This window comes from Xiphophorus couchianus, chromosome 22, assembly GCF_001444195.1.
Source record: "Xiphophorus couchianus chromosome 22, X_couchianus-1.0, whole genome shotgun sequence".
Classification (NCBI taxonomy): domain Eukaryota; kingdom Metazoa; phylum Chordata; class Actinopteri; order Cyprinodontiformes; family Poeciliidae; genus Xiphophorus; species Xiphophorus couchianus.
The window spans coordinates 10,152,907-10,180,442 of NC_040249.1; the positions used below are offsets into that span (position 1 = coordinate 10,152,907).

The 27,536-nt window shown below is 37.2% G+C and overlaps 1 protein-coding gene across 5 annotated transcripts in view; it reads left to right on the plus strand.

Moving 5' to 3' along the window:
- The window catches only part of lrmda (leucine rich melanocyte differentiation associated), a 235,907-nt gene that overhangs the window by 161,250 nt on the left and 47,121 nt on the right, over positions 1-27,536 (plus strand). For 2 of the 5 annotated variants that reach the window (XM_028007720.1, XM_028007721.1), the window contains one exon: positions 25,034-25,304. The exons of 2 other annotated variants lie outside the window; for them this stretch is intronic. In XM_028007720.1, coding sequence (XP_027863521.1) covers positions 25,034-25,303 — 270 coding nt within the window. In that variant the 3' untranslated portion in view covers position 25,304. Of the gene's footprint in view, positions 1-22,809; positions 22,869-25,033; positions 25,305-27,536 lie in introns of those variants that run through there. One more of the 5 variants, XR_003594218.1, reaches the window with a different exon arrangement.

Here is a 27,536-nt window from a genome sequence, read left to right on the forward strand (position 1 = left end):
TGGCTGATGTATGTTTTGGAAAAGAGATTGTGGCTAACTTCCAGGACCTCTCTTGAGTCATATCGAAGTTAAATGTGACCGCAGTTTAAACTTTCTCTCTCTTATTTTTTTCTTAATCATACCATTGTGGCATGGCAGTGAGCGATGCCACATGGCTCTGATAAAACAGTTATGGTCTTTAGCACAATCGGAACATCATAGCTTTTCATGCATTCACAATGTTTTCCATGTCGGCTAAATCAAAACCAGACAGTCAAAAACCAGTTTCCAGGAAAAATGAAACCAGGTCAAAAGCTTGTTTGTGAGAAATGCAGAATTAGCATCAAAAAATTAAGTGACCTCTAAGATAGCCGTCTTAGTCACATAGGACTGTAATGAAATCTCTCAAGGCAAAACAATGCTTTTGAGAAAATTAAGAAGCTCAGTTTGGGGGTTTTTTGCTAATGGAGAAAAGGTTTAATAAACTACAAGCTGTGTTTTAAATAACCTTTAATAAAATCTGTGTAATTCAGTTTATTTATAAATCACTTCATATGTTATCTCAAAGCATTTAAGATGAACAGCTCCAATTGATTTAGATACTTATATAATCAAATCAGTCCAAATAATTTCACAAAGACATTTCATTTCATTTTGGTTGTCGTTGTAATAGCATGCAGGCAAATTCGATTTATTATGAAAATTACCAATATCTTAACACAAGCTAAATGTCTCTCATCTTCTCTGTGAGAATGGAAATCTTAAATTCAATCTAGAGGTTACCAGGGAACTAACTAACTATTTTTTGTAATCCATGTGTAATGCATACATTTTAGTAATGAGAGTTTTTAAAAAGGTCATGAACACTATTCTTATATTTAACTTCCTTAGACCTTGTAAGAAACTGTTGAACTTTTAACTTCACCAGGCGGGGCAACATTTAAGGGATGATTCTTGCCTTAAATGTTTTGTTTAAATCCTGTAATTTAGGGTTTCTGGTATTTATCAGAGATCATCCAGTTGAGATTGTAAAATGTTCACAAATTACATTTGTTGTTTAAAACTCCTTAATTGTCATGAGGACACTGGTTTGACTAACATGTAAGCACAGTTAAGGGTTTAAAACTACGCTAATATAAACATACTGTGATGCTTTGGAATGCATTTGGAAAGATACTGGGATAAATAGTGTGATTTTTGTAGCTAAACTCTCTCTGTGTGCTACAATTGATTGAAAATCTGAGAGGAACATTTAGTTTATTACACTACATTTAAAGTGGTGCAATGTAGTGGCTCAAAACTGGCTCTCAGGTTTTGGAAAACCAACCCAACTTTTTCAAAGAGCCAGTTGAGAACCAACTATTGCACCAGCTCTGGTTAAGAACTGGAAGTACTTTGTTAGAAAAACCCTATTTATTAGAGTTTCTTTTTCTACAGAATACCCAAAATGCTGCTGAAAATAATTTTAAAGTGGTTATGGCATCTACAATGGTTTTTCAACTGGATATTGATGGCAATTACAGTCCAATGCCAATCATAGTTTTTTTTAATATTGTAAGATCTCACATTAGAATCCCTAATTAGAATCACATTTTCTAGAGCACAGAAAAAAGACATCACATTATTAACAAAATCTAAATGGCTTTACTTTATGTAAGGTGTCCTGTTCCTTTATGCTTTAAACAGCATTAAAATAATAATTTTTTGCAAAATTATGTCTTTTGTGCTTCAGCTTTAAAAAAACAAAGATCTATGGGAAATAGATCTTTGTTCTATTTCCCATTTGTTATGCTGTATTTCTCAGCATAAATTGCTAAGCAGTATGACCAAATCAAAGACAAAATGACAAGACAAAGGCAGTAAAATATATAAATACCTGAAGTAAACAGAATAACAGCAATGACGATTGAAGTCTTTTCCAAAAACCGCAACACTAAACAGAGTCAGACGGGAAAAGCCTAGAGCTGTATTTTGGGAATTTGGGCGTGTTGGAATGTTATAATGTGATAATTCTCTTTGAGGACTTAGAGGTCATGGAATGAGATGGCGTTAAACCACGTAGAGCTATTTAGGCCATGCTGGTCTGCTTTTGGAAAATACATGTGGTACTTTTTGGCTCACTCACTCCTTCCTTTTTGCCATGGAGCCCACATTATGCTGTCAAATCTTTGAGTTAAACTGGCCATGTCTATCAAAACACTGTGACAGCACGTTCTGTTTTCACATCCTAAGCACTGCAAAAAGAGAAGTACATAGAAAACGTAGCTAGCAGAAAAAAAACATTTACTCTATTAAGTAGAATGTTTCACAGTGAATTAAGTAACTCCTGGGTCCTTCTCCCGAACATTAAGGATTGCTTGGTGGCTACGTCAGCAGGTACAAATGTTCCCAGAAGTCACTTAGATTTTGCTTGGATGAGGTATTTGGTTCGATTTTCAAGCATGAAGATCTCTCTTTTTCTGCCTGTAATGTAAAACAGACGGCATTGCAGGAAGCCTTGGCCAGCTCCTGGGTCCCATGAGTATCTGCACACAGGGTAAACGGTACTTCAAGGGAATTGACAGTGACAGGTCCAGGAAAGTCTTCAAGTGGATCTTTTCAGTTCAGTTTTTTCCTCTCCAGACACTAACCTGTTTTACTCCACAGCACACAGTGGTTCATTTAAACTTTTCACTGTAGGAAAGCCATTCAAATCAACGATTGACTGTGATTACTTTCAGAGCCATGACTGTGCATTATGTTATTTGTAATTGTGTTTTTTTTTGCTTTTCTTTTCTTTCCTTTTTATTTCAAAACAAACCTGACAGAAGAGGAGGCCTTTTGCTCTGTTATTTTTCCTTCCTGAAATGCACCCAGTGAAGTATGTTGCCACGTTCATCTCTGGTCTTGAGAGTTATGGGTTCCCCGAAGCTCTCAAACATAACAAACAGCATGCAATATAGCTCTTTGTGAATGTGCCTTCAGTGGGTTCACTGAATCATTTTACTGAACAAATGTTTCCTCAGAGGAAACTCAAAGAATATGGTTGTCACCAGGGGAAGGGAAAATAACCAAACAAATTGCTGGGGAAGAAAGTTTATTACCCCTCCCACTCTCTGCTAGGTTTTAGATTTGTAAGAGCTATTACAGTGCCTTACAAAGGTATACATACTCCTCGAACTCCTTTGGATTTCATCACATTATAACCTGAACTTTCCTATAACCTAGTCATTCTACAAAAACAATGATTTGATCCAAGCCATTTCATTGTTGCTAGCTGTATGTTTAGAATTGCTGTTCTGCTAGAACGTCAACCACCACAGAGACTCAAGTTTTTTGAAACAGGTAACAGTTTTTGTCCAGGATTGTGCTTTGTTTAGCTTCTATCTATAAAATGACAAACTTTGGTGAGCTTCTCTAGTCCTCCTGAAGAAAAGTATCCCAACAGAATTACACTGACACCACTATGTTTCACCATGGGGATGATATCTCCATGCAGTGTTATTTTCCTGCCACACATCATTTTCATACAGGCCAAAAACAGATTTTGTTCTCATCTGATCAGAGTACTATTATTCCAAGTCTTTTCTGAGTACCTTACATGACTATTCCAATTTCCAAGTTACTCCTCCTTAATGTTTAGATTTCTAGAGTGTACAAGTTAAAGCTATTTTTTACTTTGTTTTTGTGCATTATATAAAGTTTCAAGAAAATACATTTTTGTGGTGGAGGGTGGGAAAGGGTTGATAATTTTAAATTCCCAGGGGTGTAAATAATTTTAGATTTGTTTTCATTCAAGCAAGGCGTTTGTTTCAGATATGAAATGAGACAAACACCTCTCAAATAATATTGACATAAAATCATCAGTTCTAAAAAACTATATAATTGTCATTCATTTTTTCTAAAAATAGCATACAAGCATGTTAAATGGTGTTAAGTAGAAAAGCCTCCATTGCCTTCTATGTAGACATTATATTGGCCGACTTATGTGATGATTTGTTTTTGTTGATGAGCTCCAAATCATTGAGGTTGGACAGCCTCCTTGTCATAGCCCTAATTTTTTAGCTTTTTTCCACAGATTATCCGTAACATTCAAGTTGGGAATTTAGCTGGAACATCTTAAAACATTACTATTACTTCCAGTCAGAAATCACTTGTCAGTAAAATTAAAAATATTGTTTTAATCTTAAATCTGCCAGAGTAAAAATAATTTGGGCTTAATAGTAATGAGGTAAAATGTGGATAGGGTCAAGGATTTCAAATTTTTCTGCACTGTATCCATAGAGACCCAGATTAACAGGTTCTGAATAAAAATATCCACTCTTCAGTGTCTCATTTCTGTGTGTGGACAAATACATGGACTTGGGAGTATTTGATCTGGTTCCATATCACACAAAATCTCCTGTTTGTTAATTGCAACACTTGAAATGTCTCTGTTTAGTGACAACATCTCCCAAAATGTCAAAACAGCTGGTCATAATTGTTTGGACATGTTTATTTTATCCAGGAGTGTTTGTGTGAGACATTTCCAAGGAGACACAAATACATTCACTTAGCTCTGTGTATTTGTCTCTCAGTATCTGAGTGAGCTCGATATGCCTCCTTGTGAATATTTCCATTTAACTAATTTCATGCTCTTAAACTTCTTTGTCTGGAGTTTGGATAAGCACTTTGTGCTCTGTTCAGAGTAGTTCCTTCTCAGAGTTCATGCAAAGGTTATAAGCTGGGAAAACAACAGCAATTAAAGGGAGTGACTCACACTGTCCACATAAATCATCCTCGCTGTACACACCATAGACACTCTGTAAAACTTTAAAGCACAATTAATTGTAAGTAACAGTGCCAATATTGATTTATCGCCTCCTTCAGAGCTTTGACGCTTGGAGTGCATGACCTGAGTGTTGTGTTACACTTTTGAGCAACAATACTATGCGCTATTCATTTTTTGGCTACACAGTACATTAAAAGCAAACATGTGAATGCTTTTATGAGATACTGCAGTTGCCCCGCTTGCATATATAGATTTTACTTCCCTCCTTCTGGCATCTGGCACAAAGAAGGACCGCCTCTGCGGTGGTGTAGTTGTTGTTTGCTTGTCTATTGTGTTTAGCTGTGCAGTTTAAGGCCTATCAAAATGCAGGCCAGTGCTGCAATGGAAGCACCTCCCTTGACCATTTTGGCATGATACTTCTATAAACCATGACAAATCATGTCATCAGTCACTCAACTATTGTAATTCTATATGATGCAAGTCACCGTTAAGTGTTATGATTCTGATAATACCTGCAATTGGCAAAGTCTGTAAAGCAATCTCTCCTGGAAAACCCTTGATCTGCAGTAATTTATGAATTTTATAAGTTCTCTTTAAACAGACAAAATACAAGCTTCACAAATCATGTGAATCATGATCTGCTGGACTTGATTGTTCCCCTGGTTTTGAGTATTTACGTTTTTGTCATAACTTGAACCATCTAAATGTATTTTTAAAAATGGAACAATTAGTGCTACCTGTATAAGAACAATCTAATATTGATATTTACTGCTAGAAAGCTTTTCAGAGGACTTAAAAGGTTTTACATTTAACAATCTAAATCTTATGTCCTAAATATTTATATTAATGATTCAAATCTACAAACCTACAAAAAGAAAATGGGAAATTAGCCTTTTTAAAAGAAACTTCTCTCCAGAACTTCCTTGGGAGACCATGTGAGAAATTCTGCTTACAAAGCTAGCTTAAATTGAAATATTTAGGAAATTAAAATTAATTCATCATTTAGTGTGAAAGAACAAGTCTCAATTGACAAAGTTCTAATTAGCTAACAAAAGCATACACTCATTGCCCCTCTTATTGGGGAACACTTCACTAGTCCTTGGTTGGACCCCCTTTTGCCTCCAGAACTTTGACATTTTCTTTGGTAGATTAAACAAGCCTCTTCTAATAATTCAAGCATACATTTATATCATTTTAAACCTCAGAAACTGCATGATGAGGTTTCTTAAAGACTTCAACTAGTATATTTGGCGCAAAAAAAATAAAAACATCCCTATCTTCTCAGAATTTGCAAAAATAGTAATTACTTTTATTTCTCCATTTTTGCTCAAGTGATTTGTACTTGCTGTGGCACATAACAAATATTTCCTACACCATAGTAACACCATCACAAGCATTTGTGATAGCATTTGCGAGTGAACGGGTGAATGTGGCTCTAAAGTACTAGGAGAGGTCATTCCATTTACCATTTATTATAACAACCTATTTAGTTCAAGGATATTAGTTTCAGCATATTTGTCAGGATATTGCTATCCTGACATCGTACTCTTCATACTTTGCTCGTTAATGAGTGGTTATTTAACCTAGTGTTGCTTTCCTACTGTTTTCATCCAGTCTGCCTATTTTTCTCTGGCTTCTGACATCATCAATGCATTTTCAGCTGTACAACTTCTGCTAACTGATTTTTTTTTCTTCCTTTTCTTACCATTCTCTATAAGCTAGAGAGATGATTGTGTGTAAAAATCCCAATAGCTCAACATTTTGTAAAATACTTTAGAAAGCCTGTCGAATGGAAGTCTAGATTGCAACACAAATTGTATAAAACAAATCTAGCAACAGACAACTTAAAACTTAAAACACAACCCGATACAGAGTAAAAGTGATTTAATTTTCTGAAGTTCAAGGTTTCAGACAAGACTTAGCAAACAGAAAGAAAACAATATACACCAAGGTCTCCGAGGCCAAAACAAAAATATTCCCATTTCACTGCAAATAAAAACTGTTCTTATCTTAAAAAAAAAAAAAAAAGAAAAAAAAGAATGGTGTAAGGGCTTTAGCTCCCTGGTTGGCCACAAAACAGAAAAGAGCTAGCTGAAAGAAAATGGTTGTGAACCAATTGCAAACTTCCCATTTACAAATTCATTAAACTACCGCCATTTGATAGGCCATTTGTGTTAAAAAGCAACTGAAGTGTTCCTAATGAAATAGTAAGATAGTGAAGTTATTTCACTGAATTTAAGCTTAAAGTTACAATAATTGGTATTAAAACTACCAGTTGCAGATTTTGTGTAGAATATCATATTTCCCCACAGTTTCAAAAACACTGTTTGGACCCCAAAACTCTTATTATTTTGTTTCTTTCAGTTTTGCACGAGAAATAAAAGTTAGTAAATGAAAATGGTTGCTTATAAGCAGACCTTTTTAAAACTTTGGTATATTATGTTTCTTGTTACCAGACCATAACTGTACATAAGCGTTATGTATCCAATGTTACATCACTTGACAAATATATAATATATATTGACAAATAAGTAATATGCAACGTGCCTTCTCAGATTATAATTTCAGCAATCACATAGTAGTATGGTGTCCCAAGACATCAGTCTATTAGTCTAATCAGAGCTAATCCTCCCCATTTGCTTTCTTGGTGACAGAAAGATGCTGTGTCCTAAAGAGAGACAGCTGGCTTAGTGTTTTCCATGCCTAAAAAAAATGACTCCACTGGGTTTTACCACAAAGCTGTAATAACTTTAAATCTCTCAAAAAGATAAGTTATTTCTGTGCCTGTTTCTTTTAGTTGATGTTGACTGTAAACATTAATCACTGTTTCAGTACTTTGGATCTGACTTTGAAGGCGGCGTTGCTCTAAATTGCATTCAGATTTTTATCAGATAATTTAAGTAAACTCATTGCTGTTTATGGCATGCAGATGTTGTTGTGCTATTTAAAAAGTTAATGAAGTCAAGCGCTTGATTTTATGAAAGATGAAGCGGGATATAATCCACACAGGAACTGAACCGATGTTTCAATTCATTTATTGAAGCTGCACAATTTTTTTTTTGTTTTCTTGAGTTGCTGAAACATGATGCAATGGACTTTTAGGTCCCTTGGTGTGTTTGCTTCTCTGAAGTTTTAATCCATTATGCTAGCGTTGAGGGCTGACGGTGTCTTCTTTCAGCAGCAGCGACTTTCATGCAGTAAAGGACAGAACGAGAGCAAAAAGTCCCTACTGCTGAAGTTTGTGCTTACATAGGCTGCCTTTGTGGGTTTTTTAGAACTGTCAGACATGTCAAACACAAGCTAGAAAAAAGTATATTGTTTCCAGTCACTTGGATTCCTTTCCTCCTGACATCTGCCACTCTGGCAAGATGATAAATCCTTGCCTCATTAAGCGTGGGTGTGAGATTACAGACTGACAACACATTAATCACTGGGCTGGGTGGCAGCAGCCCTGCACTAGCTACAAGCATTGTTAACCAAACTTTTTCTAATGTGTCACTCTCTTCGCTGACAGCCCATAATCAATCATTCTGATTGGCAGGGCTGATAGATTACACTATTTATACTTTGTGTAATGAAAGCTAGCGTTTCCACCTACTGTCATTGCCGAGACGATGATAGGCTGCATCGTCCAGATGAATAGCTACATGTTACAAAAAAATAAAAAATAGAGAAAGAAGAAGGGTGGGCAGGCAGCGGCAGAGCATTATGAACTTTAAAACAGACGTTGGGTTCCACGGTGGGTGGTAGCTGTTAGGGGGTAGTCTGTGTGAGTGCGAATTGTTTGCCCCACGCAGCGTAGCTTAAAGGCAGTCTTCATGCCATCACAGCGCTATTGTCATGTTTGTCTCCATCAGTGGCAGGCGGCGCTCTCGCAGGTAAAACTGTTCTTTGTCTGTGTGGGATTTGGTTTCCCACTGACCCCGTTGGCGAGGGGAGCTTTTTGTTGTCAGAGCTGGTCTTCTGACAGAATGAGAATGATTTACACATGTGTAGCAACAAAATGACAGGCCACTACGCTCTGTATATGTGTACTTGTTGAGGTGCACAGGTCAGCAGGATAATAGATTTCCCTGCTTACTAACAAGGAGGTACAGAACTATCTTACATAGCTGCACAAACCCTCCAGCAAATTTCTTTTTCTTGTTCCGTGCAAGCTGGATGAAATGACATACTGCTGGTAGCCTTCAAACATAATAAGGTTATGTTTCTTTTTGTTCATTTTCAGATGTATGTCTTTGTCTGGCGTGAGGAAATTGAATATGAGCTCTTCGTTGAGAAGGTGCCAAACGTTTGGAGAGAAGCCGGTGAAAAAAAAAGAAACAGTCCTTCATATTTTTGACAAGCAGTAAAATCTAAGACCTTTTCATGAGACTGCTGCTGTCAGGAAATTAGTTAACTAGACCATATTATGGAGAGCCAGGTAATTTACCCTTAGAGATGCAATCGCAAATAACTAGCAGGAGGCCGCATCCCTGACCTGACATTGCTTTGTGTATAATACAAAATCTGGTGACATGCTCAATGGGTTCTGTCAGCTGCAGGATTGAATTCTCTGCCTACTGCGTCTCAGTTTGGAGCATGCTGGTCAATTATTTCTGAGGCTGTCAGTGCATAGGGAGACGCTGTTATTTAGTATGTGTTAACTCGGCATCATTAAGACACTCAGCTGACAGAGAGTAGCACACCTGAGTGTTATTTATTTTGATTCCCTCCGACAGGGGTAACCTTCAAACATGTTGACCTCCTCCTATTTTGCGTTTTGTGAAATCGCACTCGGTCCATTAGAAACAGGAGCTGTCGAAGCAATAGAGACTCAAATGGCCGCAAGTTGTCTTATCTAACGCAGGGACAGCAAGAGGAGTTTCGATTTGTGGGGACAGATCGCTCTGATCATATGGTGGTTGTTGAGTGCCTGTCCAGATGCTGCTGTCCACACAAAGTCTTTAAAGTACATGCTGAAATGTCATATTATCATGGATTTCAGAAATGGTTGCACTGGTTTTGTTACAAGTAAAAGATTCCTGAGCAGAAAATTTTAAATGTTTTTGGAATCAACTAGAACTAAAGATTGTAGTTGCTGATTTAGGGGTTAAAGTAGTTATATTTGAGCACTAATTACAATATATTGTCACGTTTGCTTGAAATGTTACAATGACAATGTGATAAATGTGAAGGTTTATGTTAGTTTATTAAATAGACATTGTCCCTTTGCATGTAGTTAATCCTGGAGGTGGAGAAAATTCACGGGTTGCCCAGTGTTTTTTCTTTCAAAGTTCTCATGTTTTTGAAAATGTAAGAATTTTTAAAACTGTAAATATTTTCTGTGGTCAGATAGCAGGTATTTACAAGCTTTTGCATAAACAGAAGCTTAAAGTTCTCTTTTAAATCAAATTTCTTAATTCAGACTGGTATTGTAAATATTCACAAGCTACAAGATTTTGCGCTCATTACTAATAATAACATTGTAGTTCTTTCCGAGATGGTGGGAGACAGCAGTTCTTTGATCACTAATGTTGCTTTTAATTCACATTTTGTTTGTTGAAGATCTGCGGGTGAAGATCAAATAGATTTTTGTGTGAGGGCATTTTGACCAAGCCCAAGTACGAGGCGCAACATTCAAAGATGCAAGTCTGGTCTCAAGCTCTCCATCCCTGCTCTCCACATTTTCCAAATGAAATGCAGAATTTACTTTTGTCTGAAAACAGGACTCTGGGCCATTGAGCAGCAGTCCAATTTATTTTCTCCTTCTGTCCAAGTAAGACACCTAAAATGTTCTCTCTGGTTCCAGAGGGGCTTGACCTGTTGAATGTGACAGTTGTAGCCAATGTTTATTATGTGCTTATATGGTAAGTCTCTATCCTCAATTCATCACTTGTGAAGTTCTACCAATATCTGGAATGGATTTAACTTGACAAAATGCTCCTTCTGTTGCTCTGATCTGTTGTTAATCTTTTCCTGCCACAGGTCTTCCTTCCACACAATTTTCTGGAAGGGAATGAACTTGTATGGCACTTTTCCAGTCATTTTGACCACTCAATGTGCTTTCACTAGTGTCATCCCTAGGCTTCCCTATGATTGTGAAACAAACAGATGTAAGAGACCATTTAAATGCTCAGGAAATATATCCAGGTGTTTTGATTTAATTAGCTGATTAAGCTGTGACAACATGAGTTTCCAATAATGACCTTTTCCACAGTATTCTAATTTTTTAAGCACTGAATTTTGGTTTTTCACAATCTGTGACCCACAATCATCAAAATGACTAGAAACAAAGACTTGGAATATATCACACTAAGTGTGATGATTCTATATAATACATGAATTTCACTTTGTGAAATAAGTGGCAAGAAATATTGTACTTTTACTCAATCTATTTTTTAATATGTATCTGTATAAAGTACAACTGGATTGACTTTATGTTTTAATACATTCTAATAAATTAAACAGTGTCTGGAATTAATAACATTGAGGTAATTGAATATTTTTTTTAAGTAGCTAAAACCAATAGTTTGGTATTGTACAACCCAGCTTAATAAGACAGGATTATAAGCACTTTATCCAAATGTTGACGTTAGTGTCAAAAGTGCTTTGAGTGGTCATCATGATTGTTCAAACAAAACAATGAAACAAAATGCCCTCACATAATGTTGAAACCTCAGAAGAAACTCAGGCCTTTCCCTGTCCTCTATTTAGCTGGAGTGGTCTGACCATAAAGGAAGTCCAGATCTTATATTTCTAGTACTTTAATTGTTTACACCAGGTAAAACCTTTGTCTCACTAGCTAGGTACTTCATATTTTAAGTAAGACTAACTTGTTTCACTTAAAAGCCTTAAACTTGCTTAAAGTTAAGTCCTGTGACACCGCATGTTGGAACATGCTGTCCTCCACTTTCTCTACTGGATAGTTACTGCTGCTGAGAGGAGCATGCTCACTCATGTGTCCTCTGGTTGATTACCGCTTCCTTTGTTTTCACTGTTTAGCACCAGATTGTTTTCTTCGCACCAAACCTCAAGATGTTCAACTTCTTTCCTGATTTATAGTTTTCACTAATCCACCACTGTGGTGTTATCCGCAAACTTAGTGATTTCTTTCCCCTCATATTTGGATACATAGTTGTGTGTTAGAGTAAATAAAAGTGGGCTCTGAACACAATCTTGAGGAGCTCCAGCTTAGCATAATCGGTTTTTAGGTGTTTTTCCCGACACAAACAAACCGAATCTGAACTCCACAGTAAATTGACTTTTTTCAGTCAAAAATAACTCGTGATGAAACAAGACATCAGTGGACAGTGCCCTTCTGCATCTCACAGTGCATCCACCACCTGCTTGCTCTGAATCTGAATGGAAAACTTGATAGAGAAAACCCTCAGGTTGGCTTCTGTGCTGCAGGATGACATGATTAGGAGGTGACAGCCTCTGTAACAACAGCTCTACATTTATCTTTTTCTACTCCCTCTCTATCTCTCACTCTGTGTGTCTCTCTCCTTGTCTGCCTCTCTCCTCTCAACAAGTCAGACTACTCTATAATTAATGTCCCTGAGGGCTATCTGCAGGTCATGCAAGGGGTGCGCTGTTAAGACAGGTAGTCTTGACACCTCCAACTTTGTAGCTTATGCATGTGTGTGGGTAGACAGCTGAGATGGAAGAGAAGAGGCCAGTGATGGGAGCTTGAGCATGTTTAGGTTGGAGGCTAAGACGGGACAAATACTGTGGGTTGAAGGAAAGCAGTCCTTTTTGTGACCTTTTCACTTGCAAAAAAAAGTGTCATGTACTGTACAGGATTACAGTAAATGCTTCAGACTTTAGGGATAACTAAATGTACTTAAAAAGTAAGTATGTTGCTTTTTAAGTGTTTTACCATCATTACAGATTTCTCAATTTTTTATTTTTTTTTTGTTTTTGTTTTTTTTGTTTTGTTTTTGTCACATCTACGTACTAAGAAATAGTAACAAATTGTAATATCATTCAGCCATAAGCTGAGTAAATACAAAACTTTGTTTTCAAAGTATTTCAATTATGGGGAGTGTAACTGGCCCCAGAACATAACATATATTTAGTTGTCAATCAAGTGTTTGTGATAACTGCTAGTCTTCTGCATAGATGCTGAGAAAGTCTTTTTCACTCATTTTTTGTGTTGTTTTATCTTAGCTGTTGTGATTCCAAAACATTTCTGTCAGGTTAAGTCTGGACTTTAAGTAATCCAGTAGCTTGCCATCACCAGTGTGTGAATTTGCCCTTTGAGATCTCAAGATATAAAGGGCATTATAATTAAAATAAATAATAATAATATTAATAATAATAATAATTATTATTATTATTATTAGAAGTAGTAGTAATTACACCCTGTCATTTACCTGCAATTACTGTTCAAATAACAACTCATCATTGTGTTCTGCAAGGAGGATTTCCTTGTTTGTTTGTTTTTTTACCTTCTGGTTTTGAATAGGAACTAAAAAAAATTATAAAAGATGATAAATCATTTTTATATTAATCAACAAGTCTAGCGGAAGAAATGGACAGAGGTAATTAGCTTAAAACAGAAGAGGACAGAGAGAAACTTGCTTATTCAGCAGTGGAAATATGTGAAAGAGCATGGGCTGCCCAGAGGTCAGCATGAGGTCAGATGGGTCAAGTGACACTTAAACAGCATTTTTCTTTTATTTATTGGGGTGGTGGAGCAAGCTGCAAAGGACTGGAATTAGGTTACAGCATACCAATGGTTAGTAGGATGACGGATATTCCTTTATTTTATTCCGTTGTATTCTCTATCAACAGAATTTGTTAGTGTTCTATGATAAAGCCCTTGAGTAAGTCTAAGTTTATAATTTCTGTTTGATAATCCTAGTTATTAAACAGTACATTAAGTTCAGTTAACATTTCTAGCTACGGAAACCTAGCAGATTGCATTGAGTCACTGACTTGCAGCACTTAACTTATCAACATTGTTGATAACTTCCATTGGACTTGCATGCTATGCTTCTTTTATTCAGATGAAGGATAGACGCACTGAATCTAGCATAATTTTCCTAAATTTCTGCTCACTTACAGTGAACGTCTGTTGTCAAACCTCTTCAAGGGTAACGCGAGAAGGTAGCTTACCTGCAGCAGCTCTGGCTTTCATCACACCTGTGCTAAAAAGAGGGGCAAGGAACTGCATGTCTGTCCTGTATTTCCCCCTCCCAGTTAAGGAATATTGAAACAGTTGTGGATCAGATGGACTCACATCCTGTCAGACTCCTCAGATTTCAGGACAACTGAGTGCTTTTGTCAGCCGAATTCGTCTTCCTTTTTCTATAGAAGGGCTTTCAAAGATAATATGTCTCAGGACTTTTTCTTCTCTCAAAACAATAGCGTCATTGAAACAGAGATGGCTAACTTATTCTAATAGTGTATGGTGCATAATTCATGAGATGTCAGTTGGATCGGAATATTGAAGCTCCCGTTAAAAAAAATGAAATAAAAAGAGGTGTGCGATTATTGGTGCTCCGTTCATGATGTCTTGGCTCATCTTTACAGCTTGTCTCATAGTGCCCTCTGTCATAGATGTCAGTCTTCTTTGACACCTGTCTGCCCTCTCCTCTTGTCTGACTGTCCCAGCTTCCTCTCTGTGGGGTGGAACCGTTTGCTTTTGGAAGTTTGTTTATAGGGGGATGGAATATGCCGCTGCTCCAGGCCACATCTAGTCTTTCAGCCCATCACACGAAACATGACAACCCTCCCCGCTCTTTGGTGGTGAGATGTGCTGTTTCTCCTGTCCCCGTGGGGAGTCAGAATTTTTTGCTTTGCTCTCTCCTTCTTGAACTTCTCTTCAAGACAGCAGATCAATATTGTGAGAGCGTGCAAATGCTACCTGCTCTGGGCCGTCTTTTCACAAATGTGTAATTTTGCACTGATGTGGATTATGTACTGAAACAGTTGAAAAGCAATGAATGTTTCAATGAATGTATTCTTTTTTTTTTTACACAAAAAAATGAATTCTTGAATGGGAATTGAGCATTGAGTGCAACAAGAACAAGATTTTTTTTTTTTCAGAATTGGACAAACTACTGTGTAACGTAGTTTAGTGGAATACCTTACTATTCATTAAAAAATAAATTAAAAAAATAACTCGCAGTGAGTAATCCCAGAGTAATGTGCTTTGTTTGGACAGTACAATCTATAATTATAGGAATTAAGTTAGGATCTAACTGAAAACCTCAAAAATAAGACTCTGATTTGCCTGAAAATGAGAACGATATGAAATCAAGCACTGACAACTTGAAGCGTGTAATTATGTTGATTTGCTGACACGAGATATAATTATGTTGCTTACTTTAGCTATGTTAGGTTAAACACACATCTGTTGTCATTTGCTGTATAATATCCATGAATTAAACTGGATTTCAGTGCCCTGGAAAAGAATAATTTCTATTTAATTGTGTCATGGCAACACTCAAAACCATAGGTCCACAACATGTCAAGTATGCAAGTGTAGCTAGGCTTCATGGAAAACCGTTGATACCTGCACACTTTCTGGGTGGTCTGCCACTAGACATTCAAGGCCTTTGGTACTCCACCCAGGCTGGCTCCTGGTATTACCATTTTCATTTTTCATGGTTATTGTAATTCTGGATCATTCAACTTCTGTCTTGCACTAAGGTTTTCCTTTGTTGTACAGTCATATTCATTAAATTACAATATGGATTTCAATACTGAAACGATTTCATTAGGACCTTATTTCTGTAATAAAATGTTGTTTTATTGGTTTCCATTGTGAATTTAGTTACTTAATGAATGAACTTTTCCATACTATCCTGATTTATTAGATTTATCTGTATAGCTCCATCTACTGGAATGACATCAAAAAGTAAAATTATTATTTTTTAATTCAAAACAAAACCAAACAAAAATCATAATGCAGATTTTTTTAATTGACTGCAGTTTTCCCTGTTCCTTTTGCACCTTATTCTACTAGACTTTTTTCCTTCCACTGAACTTTACAACATTGTGCTCGGATACAGCAATTTGTTAACATCCAGCCTTGTAACAAGGTTCTTTTGTTATTACCCTACTTGAGAAGGGGATTATTCCTCATGTCTGGGCAGACTCTAACATGATTGAAATACAACATTCGTGTTAAAAAAATCCCTTTTCTTTTATTGGTCCTATATCATATTCAAGTAACAAATATGCCACTCTGTGTAATGACTAATGTATGTTTTTCTTTTTGAACAAAATTAATGGGCTAAATGTAAACTTTCTGATAATATTCAATAGTAAATTGAATTTTACTTGTGCAGTGATACCTCAGATTTCCCCGTGGTACAACAGTAGAACCTTAAGCTCACATCTACACAGGAGCTGTTTTTGTCAGGCCAATGTGTGCAGGGTACGTGTGTTTCGTTTCATTTCTTTGTTTTTTACAGCATAGAATTAATACTGCATCAGCTGTTTACACAACCGCTCGCATGGCGCATACACAGGTACGTTAGTCAGGCAAGTGCAAAAGCTCAATTGCACAGAAGCAAACACTCATTTTTGCACACAAAAACACTCACACACCTAAAGAGGGGGCTGTGCCTCCGGGGGCCACGTCAGTTACCTGCTGACACACAGGCTAGTGATTGATGAGACGCCGGGGGCGCTGGAGTAGACTTTGTCAGCTGCTCATAATTTATACATCTTATCTCCATCAGAAGAAAAGACAGAGTGCCACGTTGTGTATATGAAGATGAAAACACTGGGCTTGTTTAGGCAGCGGTGACAGGGTAGCTGCTAGCTGTTAGCTGTGGCTCAGAGTGAAAACTCAGATTACTATCTGTTGGTTTTCTCCCCAGATTTCTTTGTGGCCACAGACTTCACTCCGTACCTGAGTGTCAGTCATTTTCACTCACTTTCATTGTCTTTCTTTCCTTTCCCTCACACTTTGTGTTTCTCTTCTCTGTCTCACTCTTTTGTGTCTCCATTTCTCCTCTTTGACCCCTTCTTTTTGTTGTCTCTCGTCTCTGTCCATCATCTGCCGCATTCTCAAACTAGACAGGCCAATCTTCTGCTGAAAGCCTTTGTTCCACATATAGGCCAGAGGTCATAGCAGTGGGACAGCTTGAGTTATTCAATAATTAGGTATTTTTTTATTTTCATGTTACAATCAATTATTACTTCACATCAGCTAGAGCTTGCTATTTTTTAATGAATAATTGAGCTGTGTGTGTTCCAGGTACTTAGGTATGCTTAGCCCAGTCTCAAACTATGAAAATTTGGACTGCTTACATTAATATTGCTTTGATGTACAAACTGGCCTGTTTTTTGATAGCCTGACAAACTATTTGCAACCCTGTTTGGTAAGAGTACCAGAAGGTTTAAGTGCCATCTGATGAAGATTACATTTTTCTACCTTACCGTGAAAGCAGCAGGAAATTAACATTCAATACACAAGGAAACCTAACGTCTTCTATGTTGACCCAAATAAGAGACACACTTTATGCAGTATAGACCCATTTATAGGTCCTATGTTGTAGCAATTGTTATAGTTAGCATCAACAATAATGACAACAAAAGTCTGATGAAAATCTTAATCATGGGCACAGCAGCAATAGGTCAAACTTTCCCCTTTAACAATTTTATCTCTATACATTTTCAACAGTGATTACCGATTCCTCTTTTTCTTTAACTTTTTTGTTTGACGTCTAATGAAAACAATCAGAACAAAGCAAGAGAGATGTCAAAAAACCCTATAATACTGGCTCTATTGTTTTTGTGCTTCTTAGTTCAGAAACGATGGTGGGCATGCACAAAGAAGGCCTCTGTCATTGTTTTTTTTAATAATTTCCAAAAATTGAGCCCACAAAATTGCACCACAAATGTTTTTCTTTTCTGCTATAAGTTGAAAAATGTATATCTGTTGTTACTTGTTGAAGTGTATTCTTGTATTCTGACTGTTTTAATCTATTTTTACTCGCAACACATAAAGGAACTACCACATCATTTATTGCTGGGCCAGTCTTCTGAAATGTCTGTTTTTTTGTCTAAAAAGCCTTGGCTGGCTGAAGTTCCTCTTGGCTGACATTACGTAAAAACGCACACATTATTTTAAACATGTTTATTATTCATGTGAATGGTTAGATCATCAGTTACAGCAGCACCTATAGAAAACCCATACAAACATTCAAATACCTGAATAAGACAAACATTCAAAAACACAAACATGGAGGCAAAGTGTGTGCTCTATGTATAATGTATTTTTGAAACATTGATAAAATTTAATTCACTGTGACAACATTACAAGGTTTCCCTAACAACTTTAGCTATATCATTTAAGTAAGTAACAGTCTGAACAGTGCTAAAATTGGAATAAAATATGTTGTCTAATAATGTATCTTTAATTTGTACTTAAAACCTTCTGTCAGCTCAATTGTTCGTAGACAAATTTGCAATTTTCCATGTACAGAGAGATGTTTGTATTGTTTTAATAATACTATTTTTAAGCATTTTAGTTCTTACATTCGCTATGTTTGATCTTTTCTTTGTCTCATCCAAAGCTGCGTTTAATAGATGATTAAAGGATCTTAACGTAAGTAGAGCATGCTGCCTTTCTCTGAAAAAAGCAAATAGTGTCTTTGTTTTTTAGCTGTTAAAAATTTTATTTTTACTTCCCTTTGGTTCAAGTCAAGGCACGAAGAAGTGTTTAACTGATCCTGCTTAGCTTGTCAGTGGTAAACAAATCTGACTTTTGTTGGCCTGTACACTTGCTGTTTCATATTGCCTTAATAAAAGTAAAAAGAAAGTTTATCAATGAGGCGAACTTCACCTGGATCTCCTCCAAATGTCTCTCTGACTGCTTTGTTCCTTCAAATTGTGTTCAGATGTTTTTAAGAGTGTCAGTTAACTACTGCACCAGCAAAACAACTTTGATTTCATAACCCCTTCCCACTATTGATCTCGCCTTGTAGATAAAAGGCTGCGCCCTCTGATATCATGCATTTTTCATTGTGGTATCAATGGCAGGCTTTGCATTTAGCATTCCACTTAGCTTAAAGCTATACTCACTAATGCTGTCTGTTTTGCTCTATTGATTTATAGGGTTTGCAACGTGTTTATTTGAGAGAGCACTCTCTTGGTATCATTTCATATTATATTTGAGAAGCCTCACAGAGTTAAACAAATTATAATATATATATATATATTTTTTCCTGTTAGTGTGTTTTGAATTAAAAAAATCAAACAAAGTCAAACTGAGAAAGTGTGTGTGATAATTGAAGCTCTCATCACTTCTTAGGATGCTTTTCATTTTTTTTCAATCCCATAGATCTATCCTAAATGTGCTGAATCTATCTGTAATGTCACATTTCACCATGTAAAATCTTGACAGTGCATATTTGCTCAACCTACAATTAATTATGATGCAACAAAAGCCAGTGGGGGTGGGAGGGAAGCATAGCACACATTTTACTCTGTCAAGTAAATATTTTGAAGGGACAACAGATATAAAGTTAAGATGCGTTCTGTGTGAACCCTTGGTAATGATAAATCTTTTCAAGAAACCATCAACAAGTACTAACCAGCTGAATTATTGGCACTGAGAGAAAGCAGGATTTATTTTTAAATACTGGCAAATTTCAGCTATTTTCTTTGCTTTTGTTGCTTTTTACACATCATTTTTCTCATGTGTTTGTTGATTATGTTGTTACTCTTCTTTATTTACACACATAAGTTAGTTCACAAACTAACCTACTTTCATCACTTTGTATATGTGGATGCCTCGGGTTGTTAAAGGCATATGGCATGAGTTGCACAGCAATATTAGAAATACATATTTTCTGTGAAAGTCTTTGAGCTGTTGAGTACCTTTTCTCTAAACATCATTGTAGGGTTTCTGTTTTTCTGTTTCTTAGGTGTTTTATAGTTAAGTTGTGTATGTAGCTAAAATGAAACATCAAATAAAACAAATGCATTCAAGTGATTTATTTTACCCACTGTGCTGCAGGTAAGCTCCCATTGTTGTGCTGATTATTTAAATAACACTTAGTAAATGAAAGAATCCATCCATCCATCCATTTTCTGTTCACCCTTGTCCCTAATGGGGTCGGGAGGGTTGCTGGTGCCCATCTCCAGCTACGTTCCGGGCGAGAGGCGGGGTACACCCTGGACAGGTCGCCAGTCTGTCGCAGGGCAAATGAAAGAATCATCTTCTCTAATAGAATTTTAAAAAAAAAAGAAAAATATATTTAAGAGGCAGAAAGAACTAGTCAAAGAGGTGACAATCAGAATCTCACTGGCTTGGCTTGGCAACACAAACCCCTGCCACAGTGTAATTGGAGAGAAAACATATATGGGAGAAAATAACCCCCTGTCAGGGGCATTAAAAGGAGATGTCCTGATGACTGAGAGCCCTGCTGGAAGAGAAGAGAAATGGGGGGTACGAATAAGGCTGATCAAATGGGAAAGAAGTGCTTGAAGCAGCAGCACCTACCAATATTCTCAATAATTGTTGACTTGTAGTGGAACAAGGGCCCTATGTGTATTTGTGAAACTTTCCCTCAAGAGAAAAACAGATACTTGTCCTGTCAGCTGTCATCCTTTGACTGATTTGTCATGCCTACCTTAATAGATAGAATTTAAAAATACTAAAAGGTAGCATGAGCAATCTTGATGTTTCCAGATCCATATTACCATTGAAAGGAATGTAGGCAGGTGAGAGAAATGGAGAAAAATATGGCTCACTGTCAAAATTCAAAGGTGAAATGCAAAAGGGGAACAAGTGCAGAAAACATCATTTGAAAACAAATGACTTTACAAAGCAGAAAGTGTCTGTAAGGACACAATTGACCTTTATACTGTAGGTCAATAGTGTCCTCACAAATGAGTTTTCACAAATGACTCATTTGTAAGGAAATTACTAATTTGATGTCAGATTTGGCATTTGGCAAACAAAACAATCCACCCTAAATAGCATGGACTATGTTTGACAGCAGAGAATTATATGCTTATTTCATTCATGTTATCCTGTAGTGATGTGTTCTTTTATCAAACGTTTATTGGACAACTATATGTATGTCCGATATATCTATTTTCAGCATAAAGGTAAAAGCTCTATACCTTATTTTGTAAATTGCATGATTTTAGCCTCTTTGTTGGTCTCTTTTTCACTTATCTCTTAAGACTCCATTGCTCAGTCATTACAAAAGAGTTTGGTTCTTCCTCTGAACCTCCGCTGCCTGACCCCTGCCATAAAACTATGTGTCAAAATGTTAATGAGAATACCATTGAATGAGCCATAAGGGTGTTTAAACAAAGTCTTCATAAGCCATCACTTGAAATTCAGTAATATATTGCTGTGTTGCCACGTATGCTGCCACTTTGCCTCAGTTCTTGTTTTCATCCGAGGACAGAGCTTGTCTTGTTGTGTTTTAATTTTTTATTGTGCCTTGGCAGCTTTTGCAGGCAGGCTTTTGTCTGTGTGCAAGATTGCTGCTCCAGCTCCTTGGCCCCTCTCATTAATCATTCGGTCAGTCTATTTATAATGTGGCAGCCAAGCTGCCACCTTGGTTGCCATTGGCTTTTGTCACCGCGGCACTCTGTTATGTGGCAGGGGAAAACCTAATTATTAACTGTTAAGATGGCAGCAGGCAATAAGGTCTGCAAAGGAGCATGGCGACATGTCTGGCCATCAGTCAGGCTAAAGTGATTGCCTACTGAGCATTCTAACACCAAGAGGACATTTTATGATTTAATTAGATTTTTAAGGAGTGTTTTAACATTAGGCATCTGTACACCTTTAAATAAGTGAATAATCTAGTTTCCCTTAGAAAATTACTTTAAGTTGAAACTTTCATTTTTAATTCTTAAATCAACCAATACAGACTTTGCATACATGATAATTGGTGTCCTGATACAATTTTGATTCTTTAAATGTGTGCTATAATGAAGTTTTTTTTTTGTATTATATACTGTCATAAGGATAACAAGTAATGATATGTGGTAGACAATAGATTACTTGTTATGGAGGATTAGCTGCATGAGGAGGCATTGGCTGAACAAGTGAACTGAGTGAGGATGCACGAAATACAATGTGCATAGAAATGGATCCTGGGCACGGCTTAGACGTGGCCCGCAGGAAAATCCTGTGTATGTCAGTCCTTTTCATATCATGATGGATTATTTATAGCTCCAAGTACAAACCAAGCAATGGACACCTACAAGGAAGAGTCTGCTGTGTTTTTGTTTTGACTGTTTTCATAGAAACATCTTTGAATCCAACTGGACGTATGAGTAGTCTGGCAGTTACCATCCTTTCTTCAGACAACATTGGGGAGGTTCCAGTATGACACCTATATATGCCTACATGAGTTAATATCTTATGCTGTAGCTGGTAAAGGGCTTGCACTTGTATAGCGCTTATCAAGTCCAGTGAACCCCAAAGCGCTTCACCCTAGATTCAGTCGTTCACCCATTTATGCAAACATTCTTTTGCTGATGATAGCAAGCTGCTGGATAGTAGCCACAGCTGCCTTGGAGCACACTGACTGAGGCCAGACAGGTGAAGTGTTTGGCCCAAGGACACAACACAATGCATACAGCGTGAATCGAACCAGCAACCCACCGATTGAGGGACTAACTCCTACCATCATCATGACTGTGGTAGAAAGTGTTGTGGAAGTTGTGGCAAAATCTCCCATAACTTCCAGTGCAGCCAATGAAGCATTTGGGTTACATGGAAACTGAATACTTGCTGGTGGACAGACATTGCTGACCATAGATTCATGGTCATTTCATTGGCAACTACCCCAGGAGAAATAACAGACTCCTTAGTTTCGTTTGATTTCTTACCATGTACTAAACATTCAAAGTCAGTATGTGAAAGTGTACACACTGACTATGTACTGATTTTACTAGTATTGTATGTTTGTTAGGTATAGATAGTCCAAACAAGCTTTAATTTGTTATACCTTTCTAAATCTTTATAGTTGAGAAGAACATTAAGATGGGTTTGAATTATCAGAAGAATATAAAATGTATAATTTTATGTTGGGGCAAGGAGAATATTATTAAAAGCCTCCTGGAGAATGACAGTCTTTGTTATTTGTCTTTTGACTCTTTAGCAGACAGCTATCATGAAGAAAGAGAACTTGGTGTGCATCACCCAGAGAGGGAAGAAAATGTGAGTCAGACTTTCTCCTCCTACTGCCTTCTTTCCCTAAAGCTTGAGATCCCCTTCCAAAAATGAAAAGGATCAAGTTGCTGTCACTGTCACAGCACAAACATAAACTTTTCTGGCACCTAATAAATAGGCAGTGTGGCATTGTTCTCAAAGCCAGACAGGTGTGTCTGCCTCAGTGATGATGGATTCCATTATTCTGTATGGAAAGCCTGTTGGCTTTCTTGTCATATGTTGTCACACATTTCTCTCCTGAGAGAGAAAGGTTTGAAAGATGGCCAGAAGTAATTCCACAGACGCTTCCCTGATGCCGTTGCCATGTGTTTTTTCCTGCTCATCACGACTAAAGGTAGAAAACAATTCTGTTACCCACAGCTATATTTCACAAGAAGCTGGTGAGTGCAGACATGTTGGTGCTCTGTTGCTCCTCTTGTAGTGGTGATTGCTAGCTCATTAACCCGTCAGCTTTATTTTTCCGAGCTTTGGGAAAGGGCTTAGAGGCAATTTTAACTCATCACAAAGGTGGAGCAGCAAAGCCCGATCCAGGCGTACGGTGATGACATTATTTGCACCTGAATGGCAGGTACATCAACATCTCCTTGTAAACGTATCAAAAGAGAGACAGTGGAGCCTTTGTTCTCCTCACAGCCCACTTGGGTTGCTGACAGCTTGCTGATTGATATTATCATTCTTAATGTCAGTAAATAGTGGCATACCGCATGAAGAATCTGTTTCTTCCCGGTGCTGGAGAGCTCATTTATCTTTCTGCAGCTTACTCTTGGCATATGACGAAATTGGAGCCGGAAGTAGTTTTCCATTTCAGTCAGAAACGGATGTGCGGTTCCCTTCCTCTCCATCTCATAATCTTTGTTTGCTGTCTCCATTTCTCTCAATGTTTCTTTGCTTATTTTGATTTGGAGTGACTAAAATTTTACTCAAAGGGAAAATAGACTTTAAGGCAGTTGTAATATGTTAGGACAATTCTCTTAATATCAATATTCATACCCTTTTGAAATTTTTCAAGTTTTATCACATTATTTCCATAGACTTAAGTATATTTAATCGAAATTTTGTATGATGGAAAATCATAAAGTTTAAATAATTGCTAGTTGTACACTTTTCCAAACAAATTTCTAAAAAGTGTGGTTGAATATTTATTTACTTAACTTTTTGTCTACGTCAAATATGTCTGGTGGAAAATTAACACCACAAATGACTTTAACAAACAAACTCTGTCTTGAAAGATGATGGTGGCAGCATCATGCAGTTGGGATGCAGGGACTGGGAAGATGGTCAAAGGTGATAGAAAGATGGATTTAGTTAAATATATGGCAGTCATGGAGAAAAACTTGCTATAGTCTGCAAAACACTTGAATTCCTTTCAGCAGACAATGAGCATCAGCATATTTATATGGTAGACTAGGTAAAATACAATCTACAAAACCAATGCATCCATTTTTCCAATTTGTAATGATACTCAACTTTGTGTTGATGCATCATATAAAATCCTTGAGTGTGTAGCATAGCTAAATGTATGTACAATTATCTTTGCACGGCACTAACATTGAACAGATTGAAGATTACTTCAGCTCTTCCATATATATTTGTTATAAAAAAACTAAGGAAATATACTTGCTTAAAAGACGAGGAAATATTTTATAGCTGGCATCTTGCTATGTTTTTCTTTTTTTCCTTCCAGAGATCCTAAACATGAACCAGAAAGCAGCAGACAATAAGCCTTCTTAGAACCACACAGTGACCAATAAAGGTCTTGGAGACATCATATTGAAAAGGTTACACACTGACAACGAACAACCCTAACATGGTGGGTACACAACCTCTTCACAACAGCAACAAATGATGGCATTTGGGGGGAAAAAAGGAGAGACAAAAAGGGTAGAGGAGAGAAGTCGGTGTGTATTTTTCATTTGAATTTTCTGACAAGAAACGTAGGAGAATGGGTTAAAACAAGCCACACTTGACAATGTCGGTGCATTGAGGTCAGGTTGTTCAGAAAATGAAGCGCATACACACACGCACACACATAAAAACACATCTGAATGCTTCCCTATAAGAGCACAATCAAAGCATGTTTTTTTTTTCTTTCCACCCCTCCCCTCTCCGATCCTGTTACCCCCCTCCTCTACCCTTTGCTATTATGTTGACAGATAGCGCTGATATCCTCTGAGCTGGTGATAGATGTGTCATATCTTTGGGGGGAGAAATGGGTTTGTCCTCAGCAGGTGAATACGCGGCTCCCTCATCCTCCAAGCAGACAGACATGCATGACACTTTTCGACACTCTCCCTGATAGCACTTTGGCATGCAGGCAGAATCAAAGGGGGCATCTTTCACATGCAATTAGAGTGGAAAATAAAGACGATGAAGTGCAGTGTACAAAGGGAAGCTGGGGATCAGAGAGCTGTAATGAAAGGTGATTAGAAGTAGAGGTCCCAGCCAATGAGCTCCAGAGAACCGGGAAAACAAACTCATCATGGAAGGGCTCTTTGTTGAGGACACTATTAGACATTATCAAAGCTGATAATGATAGACAGCCCCTGGTAGGCACAGACATGTCTAGGTCATCTTAGATGTGTGTTTGTGCTTAAGTTTTCATGGTCTTGACAGGGAAAAGAAACTTTGGCCCGAACTGAATAATAGTAATAAATAAGACAAATGAAATTAAGTGAAATTTTCTTCAAATTATACATAGTGCCTTTCTTTTTAAGTCTTCGCAAACAAACTGTGACAGGAGGTTTGTCTAATTAACTGGGAACTTGTTGACTGGTTCACATCTTGTGCTACTGCGGAAAAACCTGTATAAAAAACAAAACAGGAATATCCATTGTAAGAATAACAGACACTAATGAATGGGAGCTTGGGTTTGCATTGTTTAAAAACATTAAGAAACCTCTGTGCACTTGTCTGTTCCTGTAAACAACAAAGGAATAAACTCATTTCCAAAGGACATAAAATGAAGAAATACACATTTGTTTTAATATTGATAAGAGACTGTTGCATGAATCTCTCTCGATTTCAAAAATTTGAAAAAATATAAGCCATGTTTTGAAAAGTCGTGGGCTTCTATGTGCTCAGAGCATTATAACGCCCCTTTAGACCAATATACCTGATGAATTTTTTGTAGCCTTGCAATTCTTGTTGGGGGAATTTAAGCAATTTGTCTGACACAAGTCTTTCCACACTCTGTGACATTTTAAGGTTTTATTGCAGCTCATGAGAATTTTCCACAGGAGATTAAAAATCTTGTTTTTCTTGAAGGGTTAGCTGCAAAGGGTATGGTCAGACCCTCAGCTGCCAGTCCTTGGGATAGTTCTTGGTTTATCTAGAGATGTATTTGGGTTGACTAGGGAAAGTCTTGTTTGATTGTTTCATAACTTTACCTTTTTCAGTTTTAACAATTATGGCATTTGCTTAATTATCTACTCCAGCTGTTTTGGATCCTGCTATATGTTGCCAGTAACATTGTTATGCAGATTCTTATTATGTTTCCAATCTTTCGTTGGGTACTGTAGTTTCATTTAATATGAAATTACTCATATCATGTTGGATTGGCACTGTTCTGGACCTTTCCTTAAATTCACAAAAACCACATGGATAGAAAAGCAGCCCCTCTTGACTTATGGATAGATGAATGTTTATAATCATTAATGTTGAGAACACAAATATGTGTGCTTCTCTTTTAACTTTATGTGCCACATTTTAAGAAACATAGCATACATAGCAAAGATGGACTTCTTGTCTGGCAAATGTGTATCATTTCACCCAACTGACTGGGACTTTCTCCTTGGTTTTCTACTCTTACCAGGTTGTTTGCTATTGGATATTGTGTAAGCGAGTGATGGACATTTGTTTCTCTTCTTTTTGGCTGTAGAGAAGGAAAGCAGACCCATTCCTCTGCCTACCATTGCGAGCATTGAGTGGTTGTCAGGGTTAGAACTGATACAGGCCTGCTAATAGTACTGTCTGTCTCCGTCAAGTATCTCGAACCCTAAAAAAAAATCCACAAATCTCAGAGGTTTACCTGAGGAGCTTTTGAATTAGTGAAGGGAATATACATTATTTTCTTTGTGTCCAATTGTAATTTGGAGGAATCCAGTTGTAACCTGTACACAACATCAACACTGAAAAAGTCCCAAATGGGCAACATAAATGAGATGCTTCAAACAAATGTCTCATTCAGTCAAAACGCTGCATGAATATCCTTGTGCAGCGTCTAGTAAATGGGTTATTTGGCACCTGAACAACAAGTTACAGTTAATACCAATTCAATTTGTCAGCAGACTCTACAGGCATACAAGGAATGAAAGGCTTAGTGGGGAAAAAAGCAGGCAACAGGGGAGCAACAGTGTGACTGAGGAGTTTAAGAGCAGGACTGTAGCTGTTACAGGATGCAAGAATAAGTGTTTAATTGAAAATGATTAGGGGTCTTGCAAAAGCCGATCAAGTCAGAGTTAGGAGAGAAAGCACAGTTGTCCCACATAATCCTGCTTTCCTCTGCTCTTTCATCTGGATGAAGAGATCTGAAAAGAGGGGATTTGTAAAGGCCAGACCTCCCTGCGTCACAGCCTCTCTTTTCCTGTGTTATCCTTTTCAAATTCACTTCCACACACTGTTTCTCTCCCTCCCTTTATGCACTGATATTCTTCAGTC